Below are 26,625 nucleotides of genomic sequence, written 5' to 3' on the forward strand. Positions count from 1 at the left end.
TTTCAGGCCTCTACACCCAGTCTTTAAAGCGCTGGTAAATTACTACATAAGAACGGCTGATTGATAAAATTCTCAAATGTCAATCTGGATCAGTGGTTCTTAACCTTCTTTCCTCCACCGACCCTTTTCAAATATTGTTAAAGTCTGGCGCCCCCCCCCCCCATATATGTTGAGGACTGTATACAGTAAAAAAAAAGCAATGGGTAATAGGTTTAGGTCCGGTCGGCATTTTCGGGTTGGGACTTTTAGGAGTATTTCGAGCTTGAATCGCGCGCGAGGACCCTCGATCAATTAACGATACAATAATTGTATGTGCTATACTCGGGATCGTGTCAAGGTTGTTACAACCATCGGGTAGCCTACAGTCCCATATACCATCTGGTTCGATCCCGATGTAGCCCATACAAGTATATATCCCGAAATCACATCTGCGATTGGCAACACGGGAAGGTAACCGGGCTTTATTTTATTGCTTTGTGTGACTTGAGTAAATCCACTGTGAATGTGGTAGAGATCTTTGCTTGCTAATATTGAATTTGGTACTGCATCCATAGTTATTGACTTGGATGAAGCAACCCATATTATATCTATAACATTCATGTGAGGTTGTGGGTCACAACACTAAACGGTATCATTATTTATCATACGATGAAGAAATATTCCGAAGCTTTAATCTTGCAGCTCTCAAATGAAATTAATTTAGGTAATCATTTTGACCATAAAGCTTCAAAGCATCTTTGGTGTACAAAGCGCTCTCACTCTTAAATGTGTTACAGTGCTTCTTTCTTCGATTTCGACACGCTGGGCGATGCGAGATATGCTACCTTGTTCGAAACATGTTGTTGAAAATGGCCCGAGCTAGCGTGACGGGAGTATTTAAACGGGGAATTGGTGATCTAAAAGTACGTGGAATCAATTTTATATGAACTAATAATAAACCACTTATTCACCGAATCATGTTGCAGACATAGTCGGCAGATATTCCGCGCGTAGTGCGGCTATATATTCATATAACTATATATCCATGAGTCCCAACTGCACCCTCTACCGGGACGCCATTTTTCTTCAGTGCCCCTCATACCGCCCACTTGAGCCCAACGCCCCCCACATCGCGCCCTGAGCGTTTCCGCCCCCTGCAAAATCCAAATCGCCCCTTGGGGGCGCTGGCGACAAGGTTAAGAAACACTGATCTGGAGGCTCTGCTGTGTCGTATGGATTCATGAACTGAGCTCTGACAATTTCGTTCGGCCGCAATCCAATGTTGCACACATAGCAATGGTAATGTGTGACCGTCCAACCGTCCATTTTAGTGGGGTCGGTCCAAAACGTGTTCAGCAACAATGCACGTTTCTATTAGTGCGTCTGAAATAAGACGTCACTATACCATATCCTTGATCCAAAATAGGTAGTGAACGTTGTATAAAAATACGTTTATACCAAGAGTCGTACTTCCAGGGACTGTTTGTGATTATCTCTTGAGCCATTCGCTAGACGCTAGGCAGTCCTTTTTGGTGTTTACGCCTTATATGGTAGATGTGTAAAATGCTATAGAATAGGATAGAAATGGAGACGACCAAGCTAGTCTTGAATTGTATATAGGTTCCCAAAGCGGTTTCCGTTCCATTTTTAAAGGTATGAATCATCCATTTTTTGCCGTACGCTATTGAGTATTTACCCAACGACATAGGCTACACGTGATTCGCGTCTAATACGGAATAAGATGGATGGCGTTAACTTTGAGACGGGAGTTGCTTTTGCTACAGCTGATTGAAGCCGTCTATTCCCAATTTACGAAGTGTACTTTCTTATGTTAGCCGTAAGCACAGATCCCCCTTATCCTTTACTACTGTCAACACGCCATTTGATAACTGCTATGGATAAGCTGCCTTGTATGGAACTTTATTCTTCAGATCAACGTCCGCGCAAATTTAGTGATTGAGTTATCGAAATGTAATACATAAATATGAATTAATCAATTGTCATGCGCCATATCATTACCATGGCATTACACAACCTGTCATTATTCTGAGCCGTCATAGTAAAAAAGTATCCAAGTACAGATATTACCGTGAAACTATACTAATGATGATGAGTATAAAAATTGCTTTCCAATCCACTCATAAACAGTACTTCTATAAGGGGAAAACTGGATGTTCGAAAATCATCCAACAAGTGCATTGTTATTGGCCAGCTTGGTAGTTTGGAAAACCACACTACGAATTCATAATTATAATTGTCGATAGATATACGGTCCATAGATAAAAATGATGGAACCACTGATTATAGAATTATTACGATTACGCTAGCGAAAATCACTAGACATTGCGATATATTCCTATATCTGACTGACGTATAGAATGGATCGTGCTGTCGTAAACACGAGCAATGTATTGGATTCTGTACTTCCGGTTATAGAGCAGGGTGCATGCGGGGTTTCAGACTTCAGAACGGCGTGTATTAGGCTCATCATGACTGGTCGCGACGATGCGATTGGTTGAAACATGCGCGAAGCTATATGACAAACACATGAAATCTTCAACCAATATAATCAATGTATTTGTGTTGAAAAACTTAACAGGAAACGTAGGTGTCTGTCACAAATCGATAACGATGGATTAAGCTTATTTTGCTGAACGGGACTTGACCACATGCCGGATTCTTTGAAGATATACATTGTAAACACCTCAAAAACATATTTTCGCATCTGTCGCCCGAGTTCGTGAAACTGCTGTATCCTTCATTACCTGAAACACAGATGTCACGGTCAGCTTAATTTAAAGTTATGGTTTAGATTTCTAACCACGACGTCTAGGATTAACAAACCAGAATTCGATGGGAAAAAATACAAAAAATTCTCCACTCATAGTATCAAAATCGATTCGAATCAGATCTTTTCAATATTATGCGATGCGAGATGGCCTGATACTTCTCGACTTTATTCAAATGACATGATAACTAGGGCTGGGCAAAATCGAGTACTCGAGTGATTCGATTCTGAATCACGTGTTATGCTTCGAGTCGAGTCGAGTAATCGAGTATCCCACATTATGACGTCATAACAAGATGTAACATGTCATAGTTCAAATATGTACCTTTTACGCCACCGCAAAGAACGTAATGCATGCTATTCATCACATTGAAGATACTATGGTATTTTTTCGACCATACTGATTTCATTGCACTTGGTGACAATGTTGTGAGATGGTCATGACTACGGAAATGTGCTATATCCAGTAACGTTCGTAGCTTTGTACTAAATGTTTCGTATGCTACGATACCGCCAATCAAGGTGTCAAGGCTTCAACAGAGAAAATTAGCATCGAAACTATAATTCTCGCCGATAAATTAAGTTTCCCTGGCGAGGGGCGTATAATTTCAGTACTCGAAAAAATCGTATTTTACTACTCGACTCGAATCATTAAAATTAATACTCGATTCAGATTCGAGTACTCGAATCATTGTGCCCAGCCCTAATGATAACCCGATTCACGTGCAACTGTGAAAACTAATCGGTGATAGGTCAATAAGATCGTACATTAATTTATGTTAAGTCGGTTTGTGTTTAATTTACACCGAAAATATTTGAAAATAAATGAGTCTATTCGGACTAGGATATTGTGAATTTGGTGTGTGTAAGGAGAATCAAAAGAGCGCATTCACGCGTTCAATGAAGACGGAAATGCAATCATCCATCTAAAGTTTGGATTCCAAAAAAAATCACCGCAAGGTTTGCAAATAAGCGAGGTCAGTCACCACACTTTTCTCTTGTACCAAGCTCGCCGCAGGATTATGAGAATCGCACAAGTCGATCTGTTTCGAATGTTCTTGTATCTGTTTGGTATAGCCGGTATCAGATGTCAGTGGATGAGTTGGCGATCATGTCAACGCAACGCTAGCGTCATACAAGTGGTATGTACACCTATTTCAATGCTTTAGCGTTGCAAGAGTACTATTCATAATCGTCGCCGTCGCGTTTCGTACCAAGAACATGTCAGTAGATTTAAATCGCCATCCCTCCATACAGCTAGGGCTGGGCAAGCCATCACAATCGAGATAAGCTCCGATGGTAGTCCACGACTCAAATGCTAGCGCTTTATTCGATTAGGATTCATGATATCTATTTGTATTCTACCACAGAATCACATTCGGGAATGTTGGTGCACCACTTGCGAAGGACATTGTTGTTACCGACACTTTTGACTGATGCGACTGAATCTCGATAACGATAACTCAGATTACGCGTGGTAGAAATTACAATGGAATGAGATATAACGTACACGCTTAATCCTGACGAATGAACTTTTGTTCCTAAAATCAAGAACTTTTGATGTTAATGCGTCAAAAATCGCCGGTACGTTGCTATGGTTATGGTAGATGTTATGTTGCGCTTTACTGACCGCACGCTAGGATTTAAAATCTTGCTCTAAAAAGAATCTATTTGCGAACGGTCGCTCTTTTCGTGGTATCGAAGCCACCTTTCATTATGTTTAACCATTTGTCCTACCAAATATGGTCGGAGCGATATTTAATGTTGAAGCGAGGGATTATAATATATAATACTAGTGTGCGTGCGTTTATGATTGCTGGAATTCAAGGTATGTAAGGTTGCCTGTTTAGAATATTCGCTTTGCTACCGGGTCGTATTATTAAACTGTAGTTAAAGGGCAAGATGACATCGCTTGTTGCTCTTTTAATGGATTGCGCTGAACTCTAGTCACGTCAATCAGTCCCGGGACAAAAATAATGCGTTGCCGTCTGCCAAGGGTTAATTCATGGGAAATTTGAAATTGAGTTTCTGTTGAAAGTAGGGTCGTTTATAATGCAATTCCAGTTTCCGGACATGCAGGGGGCATCTTAGTCCATGCTGAAATGAAATTGTCTGTCCAGTATAGATCGGAACGACATAGTTTATAATCATATATTTCGAGGACCGCTGATCTGAAAATCTTCCCACTTTTAATCCGAATTCCTCGGATTTCTTCTACATATCAGTGCGAGCAACACAATGGTGTTAGCGCATTTTCCGACTGTCTACAATTCTACTGTCTGAAATTTGGTAAGGTACACAATTTTCGTTATTTCCCTCGAAACGCGATCGTGAAACAAAGAGAGGTACATGTACATCCATTGCCATAACGCTATATGTTGGAAGGCTGCGTGTAACCGTAACGCGCAGCTTGCGCCGCAAGATATATCGGAGTCTCGAGATGTATAAAACACAAAGAAAATGGTGATATGAGTTTCTATTAAAAAGGAAAACAATCATTACACGTGGAATACTATTGGAATATCCAACTAAATCTATTTTACTTGTTAATGTGTCTTCTGAACTTGTTAGTCTAATTATGTCACCTTAACATAGGGTTACCATATTTTGGAATCGGGAAAGAAGGACACTTCTTCAAAATACTGGAATCCGGAAAAAATGATTAATTTACCTCGACATTTTGGTTGATTGACTAAAAAAAGCTCGTCGCTTACGTTCGAAACACAAATTTCCTGTTTAGCGTCATTTGTGCCCATTTTCACTCGAATCTGTCCATCATCTTAGCTCTAAAAGCTGTAAAGGAGGACGAATTGCCAAAATGAAGGACGTTTTCAAAAACCTGAAAAAGTAGGACAAATTATAGATAACTAACCTACGGATAGATACGCAACACCCGTCGTGACGCTTGCTTGCCCGGAGGAAATTACTGCTCACCAATCTGAACGCAACATAATTGCTAATCCCATAGCTGACGACCCGCGTGCTTAAATTCAATAAAGTTGATCTTATTTGAAAGCTACTGTCGCACTGATTCCGAAAATATACATTAAAATCTAATCAGGATGATGGAACCCCTTGAAATACACCTCAAAGTCTGAAAATCGGCATTGTTCTGAACAACCGCAACCACGCAAGGGCCATTGTTATGGTCATCGTGATGCGTCGCTGCGATTGTTTAGAACAATGCCGATTTTCAGACTTTGAGGTTTATTTAAAGCTGGTTCCATTACCCTAATTAGATTTTAATGCATATTTTCGGAATCAGTGCGACAGTAGCTTTCAAATAAAATCAACTTTATTGAATTTAAGCACGCGGGTCGTCAGCTATGGGATTAGCAATTATGTTGCGTTCAGATTGGTGAGCGGTAATTTCCTCCGGGCAAGCAAGCGTGACGACGGGTGTTACGTATCTATCCGTAGGTTAGTTATCTATAGACAAATCCTCCTAAACGAGGGCTTATGGTTACCCTACCTTAACATAATTTGTAGAAAATACCAAAAATGATAACAGTGCGATGAAACCAATCCTACACTATGGAAATGGACTACTAAATCTTATACGACATGATTATATGCCATATCACTAATGCATGTGGCTATGCCTGTCAAACCTGTCAATCAAGGTCATCACGGTGATGTAACAATTTGCAATGGTTGAGCCCAGATCAATTTGTTTCGTGTGATGAGATGACGCATTTCTCACGGTGGTGTGAAGGGGCCACAGCGACATCTTGAGGCCGTACATCCTAGAGCAGTGGTTCTTGAACTTTTGGTAGCTGCGTACCCTTTAGAATCATCAGCATGTATGGCGTACCCCTTAAAAACAATATTGCATAAATTGTACGCAATTGAAAGACAAGATAGAACAAACTATGTATTTAGTTCCTAAAATATCATTTCACTCCGATGGATGAGCTTGAGGCAACTGCATGAGTATATGTTTTTACATTCTTTATTCACAGTAAAACTGGTAAATACATAATCTGGGGAGCAACCTGGCTCCTAAGAAAAATAGCGGGATTGGAAAAAATAGTTATATTTCAGTAATACAGTCAAATTGCTTTTCCTATGTAATATATGATTAGGTCAGATTACGGAACTGCATTACATGAAGAATTGTCAAGGGTTGCAGAGCAGAGGCAAGGGTGATTGAAAATGAATAATCGAAATTACAGAACTTATGCTCTGATTTACGCGCACAAGTGAATTTTAGTCCAGTGGTGCATTCAAGGCCTTCTGAAGAATATGCAAATTGCCCAATAACGTGATCTTTTGGATCATGTCGAATCGAACATTTCGCGGAATCTGTAGGACATGTTGGGCTTGTCGACCTACTCGGTTCGGTTTATTAGCAATTTTTATCAGTTCAATACACTACAAAAATGCGATACAATGAAAATATAGGAAGGTGTCGAAACGACGTGGAGAGGTCTTTAGAATCAGACACCCACCTTGGCCTAGGCGATGTAAAGAGGAGGCATGCACACTGAATGAAAAGTAAAAGAAGATAGTACAATAAAAAGCAAGCGACAAAAAATGATGGGTTGGCATGTCACGTGAGGCGAGATCGATGGTAGAGCTGGGCACAATGATTCGAGTACACGAATCGAATCGAGTATTAATTTTAATGATTCGAGTCGAGTAGTGAAATACGATTTTTTCGAGTACTGAAATTATACGCTCCTGGCCACTGAAAGTTAATTTATCAACGATAATTATAGATTTGATACTAATTTTCACTGTTGAAGCCTTGAACCCATGATTGGCCGTATCGTAGCATACGAAACATATAGTATAAAGAACTGGTTCTTTACCTTTTTTCTCCAGCGCAACCTTTCGAGAATTGTCTGGGTATGGCGCCCTCCTATTTTAAGGACTGTAGTAAAAACAATGAGTAAGTGGTTGACGTCCGGTTTTGGGTTGGGACTTCACTATTAGCACACTAGACTGCAGGAAAAATGGTTAAGAACCACTGATTTAGAAGATATTGCTTGTATTTCGACTTGAATGTGGACATGCTCGTCGACCGTTGGATGGCCTGCGGAATACTGTTCAACACGTCAGGTCCGGCATATTTGATAGAGCGGTGATCTATGCAGTCGATCATATGATATTTGGACGGCGTGGACGCGGCACAATATTTATTTTTCATCGCCACATTTTTTCACATTTCATTTTGAGTTCTGCGTATTTTGCTTGTTTTTCTGGTTCCTTTTGTAGTATGCTTTGATCAGCCTGGACGGACAGGTCAATGAATAAGCATTCTCGTCAAGTCGAGTCAAGTCGCAATTCAAGTCAAAGTGTCTCTTCGAACTACGAGGTATTTTTAAGGCATTGTATTCGGCATTTGTTTTGAATCGAGGACCGAAAATAGTATTAAATAGACCTGCAAAAAGACGTGTATGGCTCACGCGTGCGTATAATATCTAAGCTACGTAAGTAAATGTATACCCTGCGTCTGTATAATTATCAGCCAGAATAGAGAATAGAGTACGAAACCTCATATAGTTGTAACGAATCGATATGATGCACTACCCAACTATACATATCCATGCGATACAATTTAAGCATATGTGCTAATGGTTGGCGAGTAATATAAACTATATTTGAATTCAGTTTAAATCATACAAGAGGGCTAGTTAAGACGAGCACCTGGCGCCAATGACTCCTGACCAGTCTAAAGAATGGAGATGGATACTTCGGTAATATATTACTTCCCTACTATAGTTAACGACAACGTACGCTGTAAGCTCCAATCAGGGCCGTCACAGCACTTCGTCAGCCCCCCCTAAAACGTTGGTCTTAGGCCCCCATATGGTGATAAGCCGAACTCCTGGACCCCCTCAGGCTATACGCTGTTTACTGCTACTTATCTGCTTCATTGGGGGGCGGGGGGGAGGGGCGATTAGTGAGACAGCTTTTCTGGCCTAAACGCGCGAAGCGCGAGAAATTTCTATAATTCATGACTGGATCGATCAATATGATCGGGGGTTTGGCGTGCGGCAGTTACGGCCCGCCCTGGCTCCAATAACTTCGTGCGCGTTCAATATATTTTTGATAGAGCAATGGAGGTTCAGTAAAACGCAAAATCCTTGAATGAATGAAATTGGTCGCTCTTACAGGCCACACCAGCGTCTCGAAAACAATCCGAGCATGTGAAAGATTGAGCGATTTTAATCAAAACCGATTATTTGATGACTTGAAATTGACTCGTAAATTTTTGTCCGAATCACGAGTCAATCGAAATTTTTGAAACGCCGAGTCAAGTCAAGTCATTTTCGCAAAGTGAGTCAAGTCAAGTCAAGTCAAGTCGAGTCAAGTCAAGTCAAGTCAAGTCAAGTCAAGTCAAGTCAAGTCAAGTCAAGTCAAGTCAAGTCAAGTCATACGAAAAAGGTGACTCGAGTCAAGTCATGACTCGAGTCATCCCAACACTGGTCCACACCATATATGACACTATGGTATTACAGTGACGCTTATAGCCTTTTAGGCCTTGTGTATCACGACATAGATATCTGTACATTTTAGTGTCATTGACTTCGTACAGTTCGGTATCAATATCTTCGACTTCATGTAGTGCAATATCTTTGACTTTTTCGCACTCGTGTTCATTGGACGACTTTCAATCACGTGCATTCACTCTTCAGACATTTCCCCACGTGTCCTGATAGTCACTTGTTGAAGTTTAGTCGCTTTGTTGCTCGTAATATGATTTAATCGGTTATTGAAGTTAGGCTAGATTTAAGGATATAATGTACCAAACGACATTATTTGTATTGTGTAAGTACTATATAAGTTTAGGCTATCATTCAGGTGATTGTATTTTATTGATTTAGATTTAGATTGTAAGTTTAGAGCAGTGGTTCTTAACCTTGCCCCTGGGGGCGCTGGCGATTTTGAAGGGGGGCGGAAACGCTCATGGGGCGATATGGGGGGCGCTGGGCTCAGGGGGGCGGTATGGGGGGCGCTGGAGAAAAATGGCTTCGCAGTAGATGATGTGGTGAAAGGACATATCCTTAATGAGTATTCAGAGCAAATTAACACCGAAAACTTCGTTACATATAGCCTTCAAAATAGATATAGGTTTAATTGTCCATGGGCACCTAAATGACTGACACCGAATGTTCCTGTCTTGGCAATCTGAACCCCAGAAGACGAATTCCATCTGGCAGGGAAAAATTATATGTCAGTGAAGAAATGCCATTCTGAAATCGTGTGCGTCTTTTAGTTTAGTAGGATTGGGCGACAGGGATATTCCTGTTGGGCGATATCCCCGTTGAGCGATTCTATATTTTTTGATATTGCAGACAGGGGGTCACGAAATAACATCATGCAACGAAGTCATACCAACGGGTTCGCCCGCCCGAATATTATTTAATTATTTGTAACGGGCCCTACAGTTTCCAAGAAACCTCACAATATTCGCTTTAAGTTTTGATGAGTCTGCGCACACTCAACAACTCACTGCGCTGACCCTTGGACAACAGTGCGTAACGACTAAAAAAAAGGTAATAACTCCGGATTTGTTTTGCGCAACGTAGATTTTCTGTGCGCAGAGACCGTGTCAGCAGTGCGCGCGTGCGCAGCTTAGAGGGAACATTGCACCTCACTCAGCTCTACCGGTCAATGTGTTTACGTGAGCAGAGACAGGATAAAAATTGATCTCAATTTACATGCAATTCCCGATGATATTGACCAATTCAATCATTAATTAGTGAAATTTTTCGCACTTCGCGCGACTAGGCGAGAATAGCTACCTCAGTAAATGGACACCCAATGTAGATACCTAATAGGCTATCAGCAAATAGCGGACACCCTAATGGGGGTCTGGGGGCGAAGTACCCCGGAAGTTTGGTTTATCACCCGATGGGGGCCCAGGACCAACGTTTTTTGTTTGGGGGGGGGGGGTTGACGAAGTGCTGTTACGGCCCTGGTGACGAATAATTGTCCTGCGGGCACCCTGAATATGTTTAAATATTAATTACGTGCCCTTTATTTTCCTATAAAACAGCTCACTCAGTGCTATTGGTAAATCTGATTACGTGGGCGGAGAGGATAAAAAGTTTATAGCGACTTATATATGTAATTACCACCTATTCATTCATGCATTATAGAAAATTTTGATACCTAGGGCGACCAGGCCACACAAACTTTGCAGACCATCAAAATCACGATATGGGGTTCGTGGGAGCGAAGCCCTCAGAAATTCGGTTTGTCACGCTATGGGTGCGCAAGGCAATCGTTTTAGGGGGGTTGACGAAGTGCTGTTACGGCCCTCCCTCTTACTCATTGTCTTTATTACATTCCTTATAATATGAAGTTGGGGGGGGGGGGGGCGCTGGAGCACGATAATTTTTGAAAGGGGGCGCTGGAAGAAAAAAGGTTAAGAACCACTGGTTTAGAGCCTAGAGAGTTAGCTGTTGTTAACCGCTATTGTAATTGTTGCCTCGGCGTTGACCTGATCTTTCCGAGTAGTAAATTTGTTATCCTATTTTGTAATTGTTTGAGTTACTTGACCAGGTCTCAGGGGCAACGTTCCCACTTCACTCTAAGCTGCGCACGTGCGCAAATGCGCAGTGCTTTCACGTTCTTTGCGCACAGAAAATCCAAGTTGCTCACAAAAAATCCGAAGTGATGACCTTTTTTTTAGTTGTTACGCACTGTTTTTCAAGGGTCTGCGCAGTGAGTTGGTGAGTGTGCACAGGCTCGTCGAAATTAGAGGGAACATTGCTCAGGGGTAGGCTCGGATTATATAGGAGGCAAAGAAAGTGAGCTGGTAGTTTCAATTCGAGTTGGCAAGCTACTCGACAAGCCTAAATCGTTACAGCCAAAGACTCTAATCCAGGGGCGGGCAACTTCTCCTATCGGCGATCCGGATTTCGGAAAAGGAAGTACTTGGCGGGCCGGACTCCAGAATCTATGTATTAATCGATCATTTATCCACTTATACAAGGATTAATCATACATAATATAAATTTTAAGATTAAAGCACAGAGACTGAAACAGTATTCAATAAATTTATTACCGTACTGTACTTCAATAACTCTTGAAGGGAATGAGACATATGTGGTCGATCAAAGTTGTCAAAAAGCGCTTTGAGCTCTGATTGCATGTAAGACAGAAAGAAAACATAGAACTAAAGAATAACTAACAATCACTATTTTTTGTGTCCGTTCCGCCTTTTATTATTACACAAAGCCCGAAATTCACTTTAAATCTTTGATCTATATTTCCGGCTTGAGACAAGGCATGATACTGAAGGGAAAAGGGAATAGCCCTTTATGACGCAGCATGACATGCTTGACTCTCGAAATAAAGAAACATTAACCTACGGTCACTATAATTTGACGTATAGTGAGGGATTACCGCAGACAGTGGTTGCGGTCCACAGTATCATGGAAGACCGGAATCTGTCGGCGGGTCGCTCAAATCCCTTCGCGGGCCGGATCTGGCCCGTGGGCCGTATGCTGCCCGCCCCTGCTCAAGATCAAGATAGCGTAATGGTTAAGCGTCCGGCTTCTTGATCGGTAGGTCGTGGGTTCGATTCCCGGCCGGGTCAGACCAAAGACCTAGTAACACTGGTATCCATGGCTTCCCTGCTTGGCGCTCATGCATTACTGGGATAGCATGGAGGGGTGGTGCATGACTTAGAGAGTCGTAAAGGCTATATCTGCACTTCCTTGTCCAGCGGCATATGCACATCATGCACTCATGGTATGCATATGCGCAGATCGTGTGTATGTATATCATGAGTCGGTGTATATGCCGCAAAAACATCAAGGACAAAAATAAACTACGTCCTTTCCTTTCCTGCTCTAATCTAATCAAATAAATATAACGAACCATCGTTTAAGCTATGGGCAACGACCAAAACGTACGTTATAGAAAGTACGATGCAATGATACTACAACTGACATGAGGGGCAGTATGGAGCAGTTGAGCACAACTGCTACATAAAATACATAAGATTTTGGTGCTACGTACTACGTAGTATGTCTTTGTGAACCTATGATATGCTGCTCTTTGGTGTCTTGGGCATGCAGCCCAATATGTGATACAAAGATGTCCAATTGTTCAACTAGGCGGATCCTCGGATAGTTTCATACAGACGATACTGATTGAATAAATTTATGCATGCTGATTACAATGATATTATAATGTCATTGAAGGCCATGATGACGCCTAATAAGGTCTTCTCGAAACTATTTTATCCGCCTCACGCGTCCTGCGATGCTTGAATTACAGAGAGAAGCAGAGAACTTGGGCCGAGGCGAGAATTCGCTCTCCGTGAAAACAGCCAATGACCCCGTTTCTCGCGACTTCTGGGAAATCATAATACTTCTACAAACTATAAGTATAGCTCAAAGCAGTGGTTCTCAACCTTTTTTGACTAATCGTCCCCTAATCAAGCTCGACACAAATTTCCGCCCCACATATTTACGGATCCGAAAAAGAGGACATATAATCGGGAAAATTATTCACCCAAGTATGAGAGCTGGTGAATTTACTGAAAAAAGGCCATTTTTCCGAGGGGGTAGGTGCTTGGAAAACCGGTTTCCACGTCTACTTTCCAGTGCGTTGACCTTTTCTTCGCGTTATATGCAGAATAGGCCGTCTTCACGTGCATTTTTGACCGTGTTAATTAAATATAGACAATGGCTACTCGTCCGGTACCGGGCAAATAATTTATCTAGCCACTCGTCCGGCACTGTGTGCCGTGCCCGTTCCTGAGCGTTGAGACAGGTTGTCCGACACATGAGCATGCGACAAAATAAATAAAAAAAACGACAGATCAGCATGCGTCACTTTGGCGTATGGCTTTACAACCAATACCATTACCCTTATATATATCGTAACCCCAAACCTAACCCTAACCCGATCCCCATTCTAAACGTTATCCGGCTCTAAACCCAAATTTTACCCACATTATGACGTGTCGCATGTCCAATTGTCGTATGCTGAAGTGTCACATTCCATTGTCGCATGCTGACATGTCCATGTGTTCACGGACCGTTGGGACAATGTGAAGCTTTTTAGAGACCTCGATTGACTGTATCATTTATTCGCTACCCCGGTCTGGTTACTGATCTGTCCCGTATATCCTCTAAAACTAGTTTGTCGTGTCTGGTGGGCAATCGCCAGTCAACAATCGCGCAATAGCTAGCGCTTCCTTCAATACCAATCCTTAATCAGCTCAGAAATCGGTGGCCACAGTGGATGCAGATCTCGTGCTTTCATTAGCAAAAAAGCGAGACTCGAGTCACCACAACGCTGTAATAGAGGCGACTGACGCACGAAACCATGCCGTTGTGCGATCCATAACGCCTGATATCGTGTCGCATCTCGTTAACTCTTCACGTCTGGGTATCTGACACATATATATATATGTGTGTCTGATTCGGGAATACTATAACATTTAGGATGAATGACAGATCTGCCAGACGAATAGCCTGAGAAAGTGTCCACTGGTACCGGACGAGTATAGACACTTCCTCTAGTATATCTCACTGGACGTTCTAACATTTTCGTCCCCAGTCGCCCCCGTTGGTATTTTCGCCCCCTCGTTTCTCAACATCGCCCACGTTGGGAACCACTGGCTTAAAGTGAGTATTTTAGTTACAAAATAACCCCGGAGAGGAAATGGAAAATTGAATACACTTAAATAAGTGCTGCAAGCACAGAAAATCTGACCACATATGCATATCACATGCTCTCATATGGAAAGAATACACCGCTAAACGGGGTAAAACGGGTAGAGAAAATAACGGAAGAAATCAAAGGGGACAGTTTGGCAGAATCTTGTGGCACGAAAGGACTTTGAGCCGCGCGCGTTTGGTATCCCCAACCTTTACTGACGTCGACCCGTACCACACACCAAGTAAGTAAGACTGCATGTATCAGCGGTGCAACCAATATATTTATTTGACTACTTTCCGCTTATTTACTCCGCTTGAACTTTTATTACATGCCTGGTGTTTTCGACGCCGTTGGTTCTGGATCAGTGCCGTCAGATGTCGCGGGATCTGGGATAGAACGACGTATAAGCACATAGTGCGGTAATCAGTATCGTACCGCATAGATTAAACACTCGTATATTCTTATAATCTGAACCCTGATTGCTGGGTATTTGTATAGATGTGGGACTAGCATGGTTGTATTGAGATCTACATGTAGATACAAGCAATTTCTACCGAATGCCCTTGAGATGACCGGACCGCGATCTGACATAGACTGCGCCTACCGACGCATACCACATTCATTTTCGTTGCTTCCGACGTGTTATCCTTGTTAGAATCCAGTACAGAACAGTGTGCATGCCTCTTATATATTTGCTCCAGCTAGGTCAAGAAGGGTGTCTGATTACCAGGCTACTCAAAGTCTCTTCGGCACCTCCCATCTTTTTATCTTATATCGCAATCTTGTGGTGTTTTGATTTTATGATTTTTTTTAGAAAATGATAATGATGAGATAGAATATGTCATCTTATTCTCAATATAAGATTCCGTTACTATTGGATGCATGTCGGAAACTGACTGGTGGCATTGTTGGGTTCGGGGTAATTTCCTCATGATACAGAATACAGATCAATATTTAAATGATGTTACAAACGTTGTAGTGTGTTAATATATTTTAAATTACTTCTACTGTTATTTAACGCATTCGACGTATGTCTGCATTTTTGCGGCCACTGTTCCCTCTAAGCAGCGCGCGTGCGCAATTGCGCAGAGCTGAAACGGTCTCTGCTCACAGGAAATATCTAAGCTGCGCACAAGAAAGCCAACTGATGACCTTTTTTTAGTCAACACCACAAAATTTACGAGAAAAGTGGGTAATTCGGCAGTCCAATCAAGGTGGTGACAGTTTTTTAGTCGTTATGCACTGTTGTCCAAGGGACCGTGCAGAGAGTTGGTGAGTGCGCGGAGACTCGTGTAAAATTAGAGGGAACATTGGTTGAGGCAGTGAAAATTATACGGATGAGCGACTGACAACTCACATTTTAATTCTCTCCTGGTTACGACATGTTAGCGTCACTTTGCAAGGCCGGATGGAGTATGCAATGCACTCTAATACTCACCGCTCTCCTTAGCACCACTCTTCATGAGGACTTCTACCATCTTTTTCATGATTTCTCTCATTTTGTCCATGTCATCTTCTGACATATCGATATCTTCGTCTTGCATGAGCATTTTTATAATGCGCTTCATTTGTTCCTTGTCCTCGTCGTTCTTTTCGCTGTCTTTGGTGAGATTATATTGATCAATAGTTCTGCGTGCGTTCATTTTTACAAGAATATTTTCGTGTTGGTATGATTGATATTTCTGAAAAATATCTCGTCAATGTAACTCGTAATCCACTATACCCAACAGGGTCGCAGCTATCAACCGCTAAACCCACCGATTGAGAAGAAGGGGGCTCAACATTATTTTGTAAATGATAGCATAAAACTGCGTATTTTGAGCGATGTCTTCGCTCCACGCGAATCCCTGTCACCATAACTCTTTTTATGCCATAAAGGATGCCATTTTCCCAAAATCTGTATAACCGAGTCGAACTGCCGTCGCCATTGTAAATTTCAGTAAATGTGACGTTATGTCCAGAGGAAAATTATAACCCTATGTATTGTATTGTATTGTATTGTATGGAGGACTCTCCTATAGAACTTCATTTAAAAGCAACATGCATCATTCTATGTCGCTCTCGTGCAGTAACTATATTGTCGCCAGTGCTGGGATAACTCGAGTCGACGTTATCAGATGACATTAGTTTACTGGGCGCAATAATTTGGAGTCAATTTCAAGTCATCAAGTATAATCTGTGTCAACTGAGACGCTATACCTGTATGTGTGTACAATTTATACATTGTACTATTGCATCTGTTCTCGACACGCTGATATGGAATGCGTGAGGAACCGGTAATTCAACAACTGTGCAGACTGGTTTTACGAGGTTAAAGCATTCGCTCATGGCTACGAATATTGTGGGAAAATATCCAGCTGTATTATCCAACAGCGCGAAACGATCGGGATTGAGAAATCGATTTGAATTGTACTAGAGGCGTATACGACTGATTAGCATGACATAATATTTTAATGCAACTTCATTTGATGTCGAATAGATGCCATGCACTTACCATCGGAATCACCATCATGGTCTCCTTTCGGTGATGGACCGTCGTGGTCACCACCCATTGGTCTGCGGTATCCGTAACTGTCTCGGTCGGTTCCTGGTCCGTCACGGCCGCCGTAACCGCCCATTGGTCCGCGCCTTTCACCACGATCTCCTCTCATTGGTGGCCCGTCACGACCACCGTAACCGCCCATTGGTCCACGCCTTTCACCGTGGTCACCTCTCATTGGTGGCCCGTCACGACCGCCGTAACCGCCCTGTCCTCCATGCCTTTCGTCATCACCATATCCATCCTCGTCGCCTGTATACCGAGGACATATGGACACGGATGAAAATTTGGGAAAGCAGGAAGAAATATTTTCGGGAAGTAACGGCATTTCGTCAATGATGTCTGGGATATATTGTGGTAACGGAGTGAACATTCCTGCTACGCCAGTGACAGGTAACATCAGCATATATTATGAGTGTTTGTTTTTACGCAGCCATTCAACATAAGTACTAAAACTAGATCGTGAATTCATGCAGGGGAGCGATTCATATCTTTGAGCAGTGGTTCCCAACTTTTTTCGGTGTCAGGGCCAAATTTAGAATTTCATAGTACGGTTGGAGCCGCAGAATACACTCATTAAGCATAGCAAAAATTGTAAAGTAGGGTTATCATACGTTTTCTTTCAAGAGGATTTGTACTCTTTTTTATTTTTTTGAAAGTGTCCTCGGAGGAAGCCCGAATGTCCTTCTTTTAGATTTCGTCCTCATTTTTGAGAATTTTGACTAAATATAGGGCAAATCGACTAAGATACAGTAAATCATTACTGAAGTAACCTCCCCGGGTATTTCGGGAGCTGAGCCGGAAAGTTGACCTTTTTTTAGTCAACCGACCACGAAGTGGGGAAAATTTACTAATTTTTTCAGGATTTTCCACCAGTTTTTCAAGTCTGAAATTTTGAAGAAGTGTCTTTTCAGATTTCCAAAATATGGTAACCCTATTATAAAGCATCAAAGCACGTAGGCCTACCAACTTGTCCAAATGACTGATTAACCTATTGCAGCTTTATAGAATTTGTGACTGCTTTAGATCAATAAAAAGTTCACCAAAATAGAGTAAAATTGAGGAGAACTGTACAGCTGCTGCCGGGTTTCGCCTTAACCATAAATTTCTAACATCCGGATTGATGCACAGCACATGACACACGGTTTAAACGCCGACAGGCCTACCGCTGAGCCAGGTGAACGCAGCATAATTGGTTGTCCTATAACTGGCGATCCGAGCGTCCAGTTGTCTGGTCTTATTCGAATAAGCAAGTGTCGCACTGATTCAGAAAATACAAATTTAAATATGGCCAAGGCAATAAAACGAACCCAAAATAGTGATCAAAATATGAAAATTGGCATTGTTCCGAGCAATCACTCGACGCCATTTGCCATTGTTATGGTAATCGTGTTGCCGGGCTCCCATTGTTCAAAACGTCCGACATTCGGCGGCTATTTTGGAGTAGTTCCATTGCCCAGGCGAGATTTTAATTCGTATTTTTGGAATCAGTGTAGCACTGTAGATTTTGATAATGACCGTCGGCGTCAGATCAAATTATTCGGATGCTTAGATCGCGAGCTATAGGACAACCAATTATGCAGCTTCTAGCCGGCTCAGAAGTACGTATCTCGGCGTATTCAACCGTGAGTCACGTAATGTAGCCTACATATATCCGTAGATTAGTTATCAATACCTATATCTATAGCTTCTGCTCGTTCTACTGGAAAGTTAGGTCACATTACATTGAAACAGCAGTGACGTAACGTTAACAGTCTCTCCAAACGCTCCTGCAATCCTAATTAAAAACTCCATACCCCAAGCCAAGCAAGAGTATTTTATGAATATAAATTTTATTTTATGTCATATATCGATTTCTTAATATTTTTGTGGGGGCCGCAAGAAAGCTAGCTGGGGGCCGCATGGGGCCCTCGGGGCCGCGGTTGGAAATCACTGGCCTTGAGTCATGTTTAATTTGAAAATATGCGCCGGGTGTCACGGCGTCGTACGGCTTCGGTAACCGAAAGTTTTAGGATTGTAAATTTCCATATATTATATAAGGCGAATCCTCAGCGACAGAGTTTGGCTGTGAGAGATTTCGCCTAAACGGCACACATGGCCCGGGGCCCCGCACGCTGGTGCTACATTGCAAAATAAAGCTTTCGAGTTCCAACGCCAACGATTGGTATGGCAAATCATGTCGTTGAATGCCCGCCAATTCGTTACGGAATATAGATAAATGAATTTTATTTCTTACTGTTTGTCGATTTCATTTTCGTTTTATTAGTTCCTGAGACAAATACGCTTTATTCGTAATGTAATGATCGAGAGGATGCATATATAAGCTCTCTCGAAGATATCATCAATTGTATAGCTAAGTCTTACAGATAGCATAGGCCTATTTTATATGATTTATCGGCGGAAACTTCACCAGCTCTCATAGGCGGTGGATTGCGGGCATCGCAATATTGTGATCGGAGATTTCTTGACTCGACAGATAAATAACTTTGCCTCATAATCATAACTGAGTAGTAAGCATAGTCGATCTATACTCGTCTGCGAAGATTATAGTTCGTGTTGACTATTCAACTTCTGACAACCCCTGACCATAAGCCATAGCGCTTGAGCAATGAGCACTGGTAGTTTCAGATCATTAAGTATGATTCCATGGCCGTGATCTGGGACGTTACTTACGCATTTTTATTGATGTCAAACTCTACCTCTACTATAGTCAGGATCATTCCACGCGAAAAATTATGACTTACGTGATCCGTGACCACGCCCTGGTCCACCTGTGAAATTGGAGTATTTGTTAGGTACGGTGATGGAAACAAACTACGTGGTAACGTGTTCTCACCAAGCATGGGGCGACGTTGTTGGGGTCCTCCACCTGCGAAACCAATGCTTTATGTAAATGTTAAATCGACGAAATAACGAATTGGTTCAACTGGATTTTCACTTACCCATAGACGGCATTCCATACCCATAGCCTGAAACATAATAGAACACCGTTAACAAATATAGTTCGACGCGGTATGATTGATTTCCAGATATACAAAAACCGACCTGGGAAGCCCATCATCATTCGCATCCTCATCGGTCCACCCCTTGTCATCATCCAGCTTCGCATTCCTGTAATATGCATATTTTTGGTACTGTTATTAAGCATTAGGACGTTCCACTTACTGTCATCCATGCCACCGCCAAAGCCTTTATCGCAATCGCCGCCCATTTTCCTCATCATTTGCATAAATTCCATGACCATTTTCATGGTTTCCTTGACTTGTCCCATTCTCTTATCCTCGTTTTTGCCGTCTTGTCCATGTCCGTAGCCCATTCCCCAGCCCTGGCCGTACTCATCATCTCCGCCCATTTTCTTCATTTTCTGCATAAATTCCATTACCATTTCCATGGTGCCCTTGACTTGTCCCATTCTCTTATCCTCGCCGCGTTGTCCATGTCCATAGCCCATTCCCCAGCCCTGGCCGTACTCGTCATCTCCGCCCATTTTCTTCATTTTCTGCATAAATTCCATTACCATTTTCATGGTTTCCTTGACTTGTCCCATTCTCTTATCCTCGCCGCCTTGTCCATGTCCATAGTCCATTCCCCAGCCCTTGCCGTTATCGCCACCCTCGCTCATTTTTTTCATTTTCTGCATAAATTCCATTACCATTGCCATGGTTTCTTTGACTTGTCCCATTCTCCTGTCTTCGTTTTTGCCGCCTCGTCCACGTCCGTAGCCCATTCCCCAGTCCTTGTCGTCGTCGTCGTCACCCCCGCTCATTTTCTTCATAAATTTCATTACCATTTCCATGGTGTCCTTCACTTGTCCCATTCTCTTATCCTCGTCGTCTTGTCCATGTCCGTAGCCCATTCCCCAGTCCTTGCCGTTACTGTCACCTCCGCTCATTTTCTTTAATTTCTGCATAAATTCCATTACCATTTTCATGGTTTCCTTGACTTGTCCCATTCTCTTATCCTCGCCGCCTTGTCCATGTCCGTAGCCCATTCCCCAGTCTTGGCCGCCATCGTCACCTCCGCTCATTTTCTTCAACTGCTGCATAAATTCCATTACCATTTCCATGGTTTCCTTGACTTGTTTCATTCTCTTATCCTCGCTGTCTTGTCCATGTCCATAGCCCATTCCCCAGTTTTTGCCGTCATCGTCACCCCCGCTCATTTTCTTCAATTTCTGCATAAATTCCATTACCTTTTTCATCATTACCTCATCCTCCATCATCATATCGGCATCTTTTTCATCATCACCGTGGCCCTCGCCCTTTCTATTCTTCATCATCATCATTTTCATCATCATATCCATCAATTTTTTAACGTCTCCCATCTTGTCATCCTTCTCGTCTTCATCATCGTGGCCCTCGCCTCTTTTATTCTTCTTCGTCATCATCATTTTCATCATCATCTCCATCAATTTCTCAACGCCTCCCATCTTGTCATCCTTCTCGTCTTCATCATCGTGACCCTCGCCCTTTTTATTCTTCTTCATCATCATCATTTTCATCATCATCTCCATCAATTTCTTAACGTCTCCCATCTTGTCATCCTTTTCGGCTTCATCGTCGTCCTGGACGTCGGTTTTATTCTTCATCATCATCATCATCTTCATCCCTAACTCCAAGAATTTATCCATGTCTCCCATCTCATCATCTTTATCCTCGGCGCTATCGCTATCATCTCCATCGTCTTCTCCGGAATCTTCTGCAGTGTCACTTTCGTCGTCGTCCTCGTCGTCTCCATTCACTATAGCGAAGATCTCTTCCGCCGATTTGTCGTCCACAGGCCCTAGAGATTAAACATGAGAAATTATAATCTTGGTAATAGGATGGTAATGATTTTGCAGATTGCCATCATCACTCGAATGTCTGGAGAAAAAATCATGCGGCAACTGCACATATATTAATCTCCAACCGAAATGCGTTGCGTAAAGTAATATGTGGCTGTCAAGTGTAACGTCATGGTAATAATCGATTATATTGACGGTCCTGGAATCGCATTATTTTGTCTCACCGTCTGAATTAGATAGCCTGAGCTTCTTGGGTTTTAGTCGTGGCGACTGATGGAACTTCTGCTCAGGGTTGTAACCAAGTCACAAGGCTCCGAGTCACAAGTCAATCTCACTTTTAGATTTTTGACTCGAGTCAAGTCGAGTCATTTTCAATTCCCACCGAGTCAAGTCCGAGTCCAAGTCAGCGAACAGAGGATCGAGTCCGAGTCATGGTATTATGACTCGAGTCCGAGTCCAAGTCATTGTTTTGACTGCTCAGTTTCCAGTTAAAGTCTTCCTAAACCCACTTTTTTAACTCTGTTTGGCGGTATTGAATGGTTCGCATTTATAATATATCGATTTTCCTCACTTTAGCAGTTTCTGGTCGCATTTTCAAGTACCAGTACCAACAAACGAAATCCCAATAGTGTGTTGGCTTCGAAATTACAATGAAATGTCGGTCTTGGCCGTCTGAATCTCGAGTCAATGACTTGCTTCGAGTCATGCGCAATGACTCGAGTACAAGTCGAGTCAATACACAGATTGACTCGAGTCGAGTCGAGTCATTTCCGTATTCTGAGAAAATGACTCGAGTCGAGTCGAGTCATCCGAAAATCGTGACTCGAGTCTGACTCGAGTCGAGTCATGACTCGAGTCATTACAACCCTGCTTCAGCTCACCGAATATCCTGCTTACGTGTTAACGAGGTGGTGAGGTGTCAAGATATATCACCAATATCTCGAAATATTTGCTGCTACAGTATATCATGAATTACGTTCATGAAATATAACTGTAAAGGTGATTATTTAAATATAATGATAAATATTGTCACAAGCCTTTTAAGTTTAGACTGGTTTATTATCAAGTGTTCAGCTTGGCGGACGAGCAGTTGATTCAGAGACAAAATTACATCGTTCCATTCAGTACCAATGATCTATATCTACGTGGCAACTGTTGAACCGACCACGATTTTGAGCGTTCCAACCATTCCATAACGCATACATCTACAATATCGGGTTAAAATTGTCAGAAAGGTCAATGTCACCTGTTTTCCGAAAGTATTTACACAATTACGGCATAATCACATGACTTTTGGATTTTTTAAAAATAAATGACAATTTTTTAAAACACTGTTTAAAATATGTTTTGAACAAAATGTTTTAAAACCTCCTGTTTTAAATGCAAACATATAGGTATATAGGCCTAAGATGCTTAAAGTATGAATGGCTACCCATGTTTTGGTCAGAAATTTTGTCTAACTTTTGGTCTCCCCCATATCAGAGCGATCGATTATTATGTATGTGATAATTGCTGAATTCCTGCAATGAAAAAATTTCTCCATACCCCGCGTGATCTTCTCTGGATAATTTATAAGTTTCCAAGTGCATTGTGCTGGGTACTGCAGCCAATAGGAGAAACGCGCAGAAACGTGGTTACACATGACCCATGACTCCATTAGGATGTATAATTACATGTGCTAAATTTTCGAAGACATTACCTGCCTCTAAAAAAGCAAAATTTAGTTTTTTTTTCAAACGTTGTATAATTATGCCATAATTGCGCAAAAACTTTCGAAGAACATCTAGTGTGAGCCTAAGGACAATTTGCGCCCAATCTAGTCAACTTATGCGATATGGAGTGACTGGAACCCTCGAAATCGTCGTTGGTTCGGCAGTTATAGCAAGTAGGTGTATATAATTGATACGAAATAAGTGTTTGCGATGATGATGACCGCCGACCGTAAAAATGCTGCATAACGATGTATTAGTCCTCGCTAAAGATATTTTTGGTCTGTATATGATGGTGGTCAGAAACCCTTTTCGTCGAACGAGCCATATTTAACCTATATTTTCGATTGTCAATGCCAATCCAATCTGACGTCACAATTACTGATTCGTGACGTCATCGCTAGAAAAAACAAAACAATAAAAAAACATGTTCTAAATAGATTTGTTTTAAATTGATTTTTGTTTTAAATGCGACCCTTGTTGCGTACAACTGCTGGTTTTCTGCAACCTTTTTTTCGTAAATGTCTGTGAAAACAGCCTGAAGTTTCAACAGGGTTGCAACCAATTCACAAGTCAATCTCACTTTTATAGTTTTGACACGAGTCAAGTCGAGTCATTTTCAATTCACCATCGAAATAAAGTCTGAGTCCAAGTCAGCGAGTTGAGGATTGAGTCCGAGTCATGGTATTATGATTCGAGTACGAGTGCAAATCATTTTGTTGACTGCTCAGTTTCCAGTTAAAGTCTTGTTAAACCCACTTTTTATAACTCTGTTTCGTGATATCGAATGGTTCGCATTTAAAATATATGAGTCTTGCTCACTTTTAGCAGTTTCTGGTCGTATTTTCAAGTACCAGTACGAATAGACGAAATCCCAACAGTATCATTACTTTACTATTCTTCGAAATGACAATGAAATGTCGGTCTTGGCCGTCTGAGTCTCGAATCATATGACTTCGTTCGAGTCATGCGCAACGACTGGAATAAATGTCGAGTCAACACACAGATTGACTCGAGTCGAGTCATTTCCGTATTTCGAGAAAATGACTCGAGTCAAGTCGAGTCATCAGAAAATCATGACTCGAGTCATTACAGCCCTGAGTTTCAATGTGTGAGCATAGCGTCCTATATGGTGTCGACACAAGCAAATCTCACGCCTCGGTGAAATTGTATCACGTCACAATTTCCATTTGGTTACAGGCAATTTGACGGTCATTTTTGACCGGCTTGCCAAGCATTAAATTTGGTAAAACGGATATCAATCGAAAGCTGACTCTACATTGACTTTTTTTTATCTTGAGCTACTCTCTCGTTTCGCCAGACAGCACTGTTGCGTCCCAATGCCAATCTCCATAACACTGAAAAATTCGAGGCTGATTGTGGGAGTTCCAGGGCCACGAGCGGAATAAAATTTATATTTTCGTAATCAGTGCAGAGTCAGCTTTCGATTGATATCCGTTTTACCAAATTTAATGCTCGGCAAGCCGGTCAAAAATGACCGTCAAATTGCCTGTAGCCAAATGGAAATTGTGACGTGATACAATTTCACTGAGGCGTGAGATTTGCTTGTGTCGACACCATATAGGACACTATGGTGTGAGGCTTGGGTCGCGAGATGCAATTCAAAGTTTAAAAGTTGAAAAATCACTGGCTATAGGCCTATAACGTTTGGCAACGAATTACGTCTAAGGTGATTTTGTATACGGTTTGCTTTAAATTTAATGCTATCTGTCCAGAAACATGTTGTCCCTCGAACCACAATACCTCACCTTAGTACATTTTCATCAGTCTCATATCTCGTGTAATCTAATCGCTATGATGGGTTTTATTTCACTGGTGAAAAATGAAAATTCTCGCCAAACTGAAAGAGGATACGACGATAGCATGGGCTTTTCCGAGGTTTCTTTGCTTCCTCATATCATATCATCGACCAAACATTCTACCAGTAGTTTTAATCTTCACCGGTATTATATAGTACGAGCTAATGAATTCGCTGCTTACATAATCAAAAATTCGACTAGAGTCTAGCGCTCGGCAGGAATCCATTAATAATGTGCTCACCTTCGCCATCAGTGCCTCCGTGACCGTCAGCATCTCCGTGACCTCCAGCGGATACTGAAATAGACGAATTTAGATCAACTCAGCGATAGGAATTCATTTTACGATACGGACGAAATGAAGTTAAGCATGATGTAATAGGTAACTCGCTGCATCGACAATGATGTCAACGCCAACCATAACGGATTCAATTATTTCAGTAAATTAGGCAACGCGACATGTGTGTGCCAAAATATTTCAAGTTGTTTCCAACACCAAGTAAATTTTGCAACGACCCGAAAGTAACGGCTCTAAACCCGTGGACAATTTTGTAAGCGCGGATTTTCGTAGTAATTGACGCAGGCATTTGGCATTCAATGTGTAGTCCAACGAAACAAAGTGGTCCTTAGAAACCGGATTGCAGTCTCGAGTAGGTGGATGAGGACCTATAAGCGGTATTTAGTATCATGTAATTACTGACGCCATTCATAAGAAAGATTATACCCACTTCTATTGCCCAGGGGCGTAGCAAGAGTAGGAATTTCGGGACGACGTGGCGTCAGTTGAATTGTGATAGGAAACAATACCCGTCATAATATCTAAAATCACAATGACAGCGGGCTACCGTGGTCCTCTTTGTGGGCACGCAGGTGCTCATACCTGCGACAATATTGCAACCCCACCTTAGGTCTCTTCGGGTCGTATAACTTATGGCACACTCATCGCCTCTCCAAGACATGAATGCTCAATTTATTGAAGGAAATTGCCAGTATCCTCAAATGACATTGCAATAGAGAGTTAACGCAGAAGGATTAGGCGAATGGATGCGTGGCGAATTAAACCCAACATACCTGCTACGAAGTATGCCAACAGGCAAACTAGCGCAAGAACTTTCATCTCCGTTTTCTGTCGTTTCTTGTTGAGAAGAGAATCAGCACTGGTACTAGACTCTTCATTCCCCACACCTTATATCCGTTTGGGTTACTAAAATTCGTTGCTATTTTTATCAGTGAATCAGCATTTTTGCACCATGTATGACCCGGGGGCTCTCTGCACGATAACTGTCGGCAACGCATTTCCTTCATTTTCAAACTCTTTCACCGATATGTCATGTGATGTTGCCCCAAGGAAACAATTATAGAGCGGTGATAGGTAT

The 26,625-nt window shown here is 42.0% G+C and overlaps 2 protein-coding genes across 4 annotated transcripts in view; both read right to left on the minus strand.

The window, feature by feature from the left end:
• The window catches only part of LOC145450926 (thrombospondin-1-like), an 81,734-nt gene that overhangs the window by 22,372 nt on the left and 32,737 nt on the right, over nucleotides 1-26,625 (minus strand). The window lies entirely within an intron of this gene.
• LOC145449608 (uncharacterized) lies at nucleotides 14,664-26,475 on the minus strand. Of its 3 annotated transcripts, XM_080328001.1 has the most exons (11): nucleotides 26,321-26,475; nucleotides 25,494-25,547; nucleotides 21,401-21,722; nucleotides 20,106-21,193; nucleotides 19,986-20,051; nucleotides 19,883-19,909; nucleotides 19,777-19,809; nucleotides 19,685-19,711; nucleotides 16,896-17,192; nucleotides 15,840-16,001; nucleotides 14,664-14,787 (listed from the first exon to the last, which is right to left on the minus strand). In XM_080328001.1, exons 1-11 carry the CDS (start codon nucleotides 26,364-26,366, stop codon nucleotides 14,726-14,728), a joined length of 2,184 nt encoding a protein of 727 aa, XP_080184127.1. In that variant the 5' UTR covers nucleotides 26,367-26,475; the 3' UTR covers nucleotides 14,664-14,725. The 3 variants fall into 3 exon arrangements, with proteins under 3 accessions (XP_080184127.1, XP_080184125.1, XP_080184126.1); XM_080327999.1 differs by having other exon boundaries at nucleotides 20,106-21,722; nucleotides 26,321-26,474; XM_080328000.1 differs by lacking the exon at nucleotides 15,840-16,001 and having other exon boundaries at nucleotides 20,106-21,722.

Source organism: Botryllus schlosseri, chromosome 11 (genome assembly GCF_051294905.1).
Source record: "Botryllus schlosseri isolate E-star chromosome 11, Bs_hap1, whole genome shotgun sequence".
In the NCBI taxonomy this organism is placed as follows: Eukaryota; Metazoa; Chordata; class Ascidiacea; order Stolidobranchia; family Styelidae; genus Botryllus; species Botryllus schlosseri.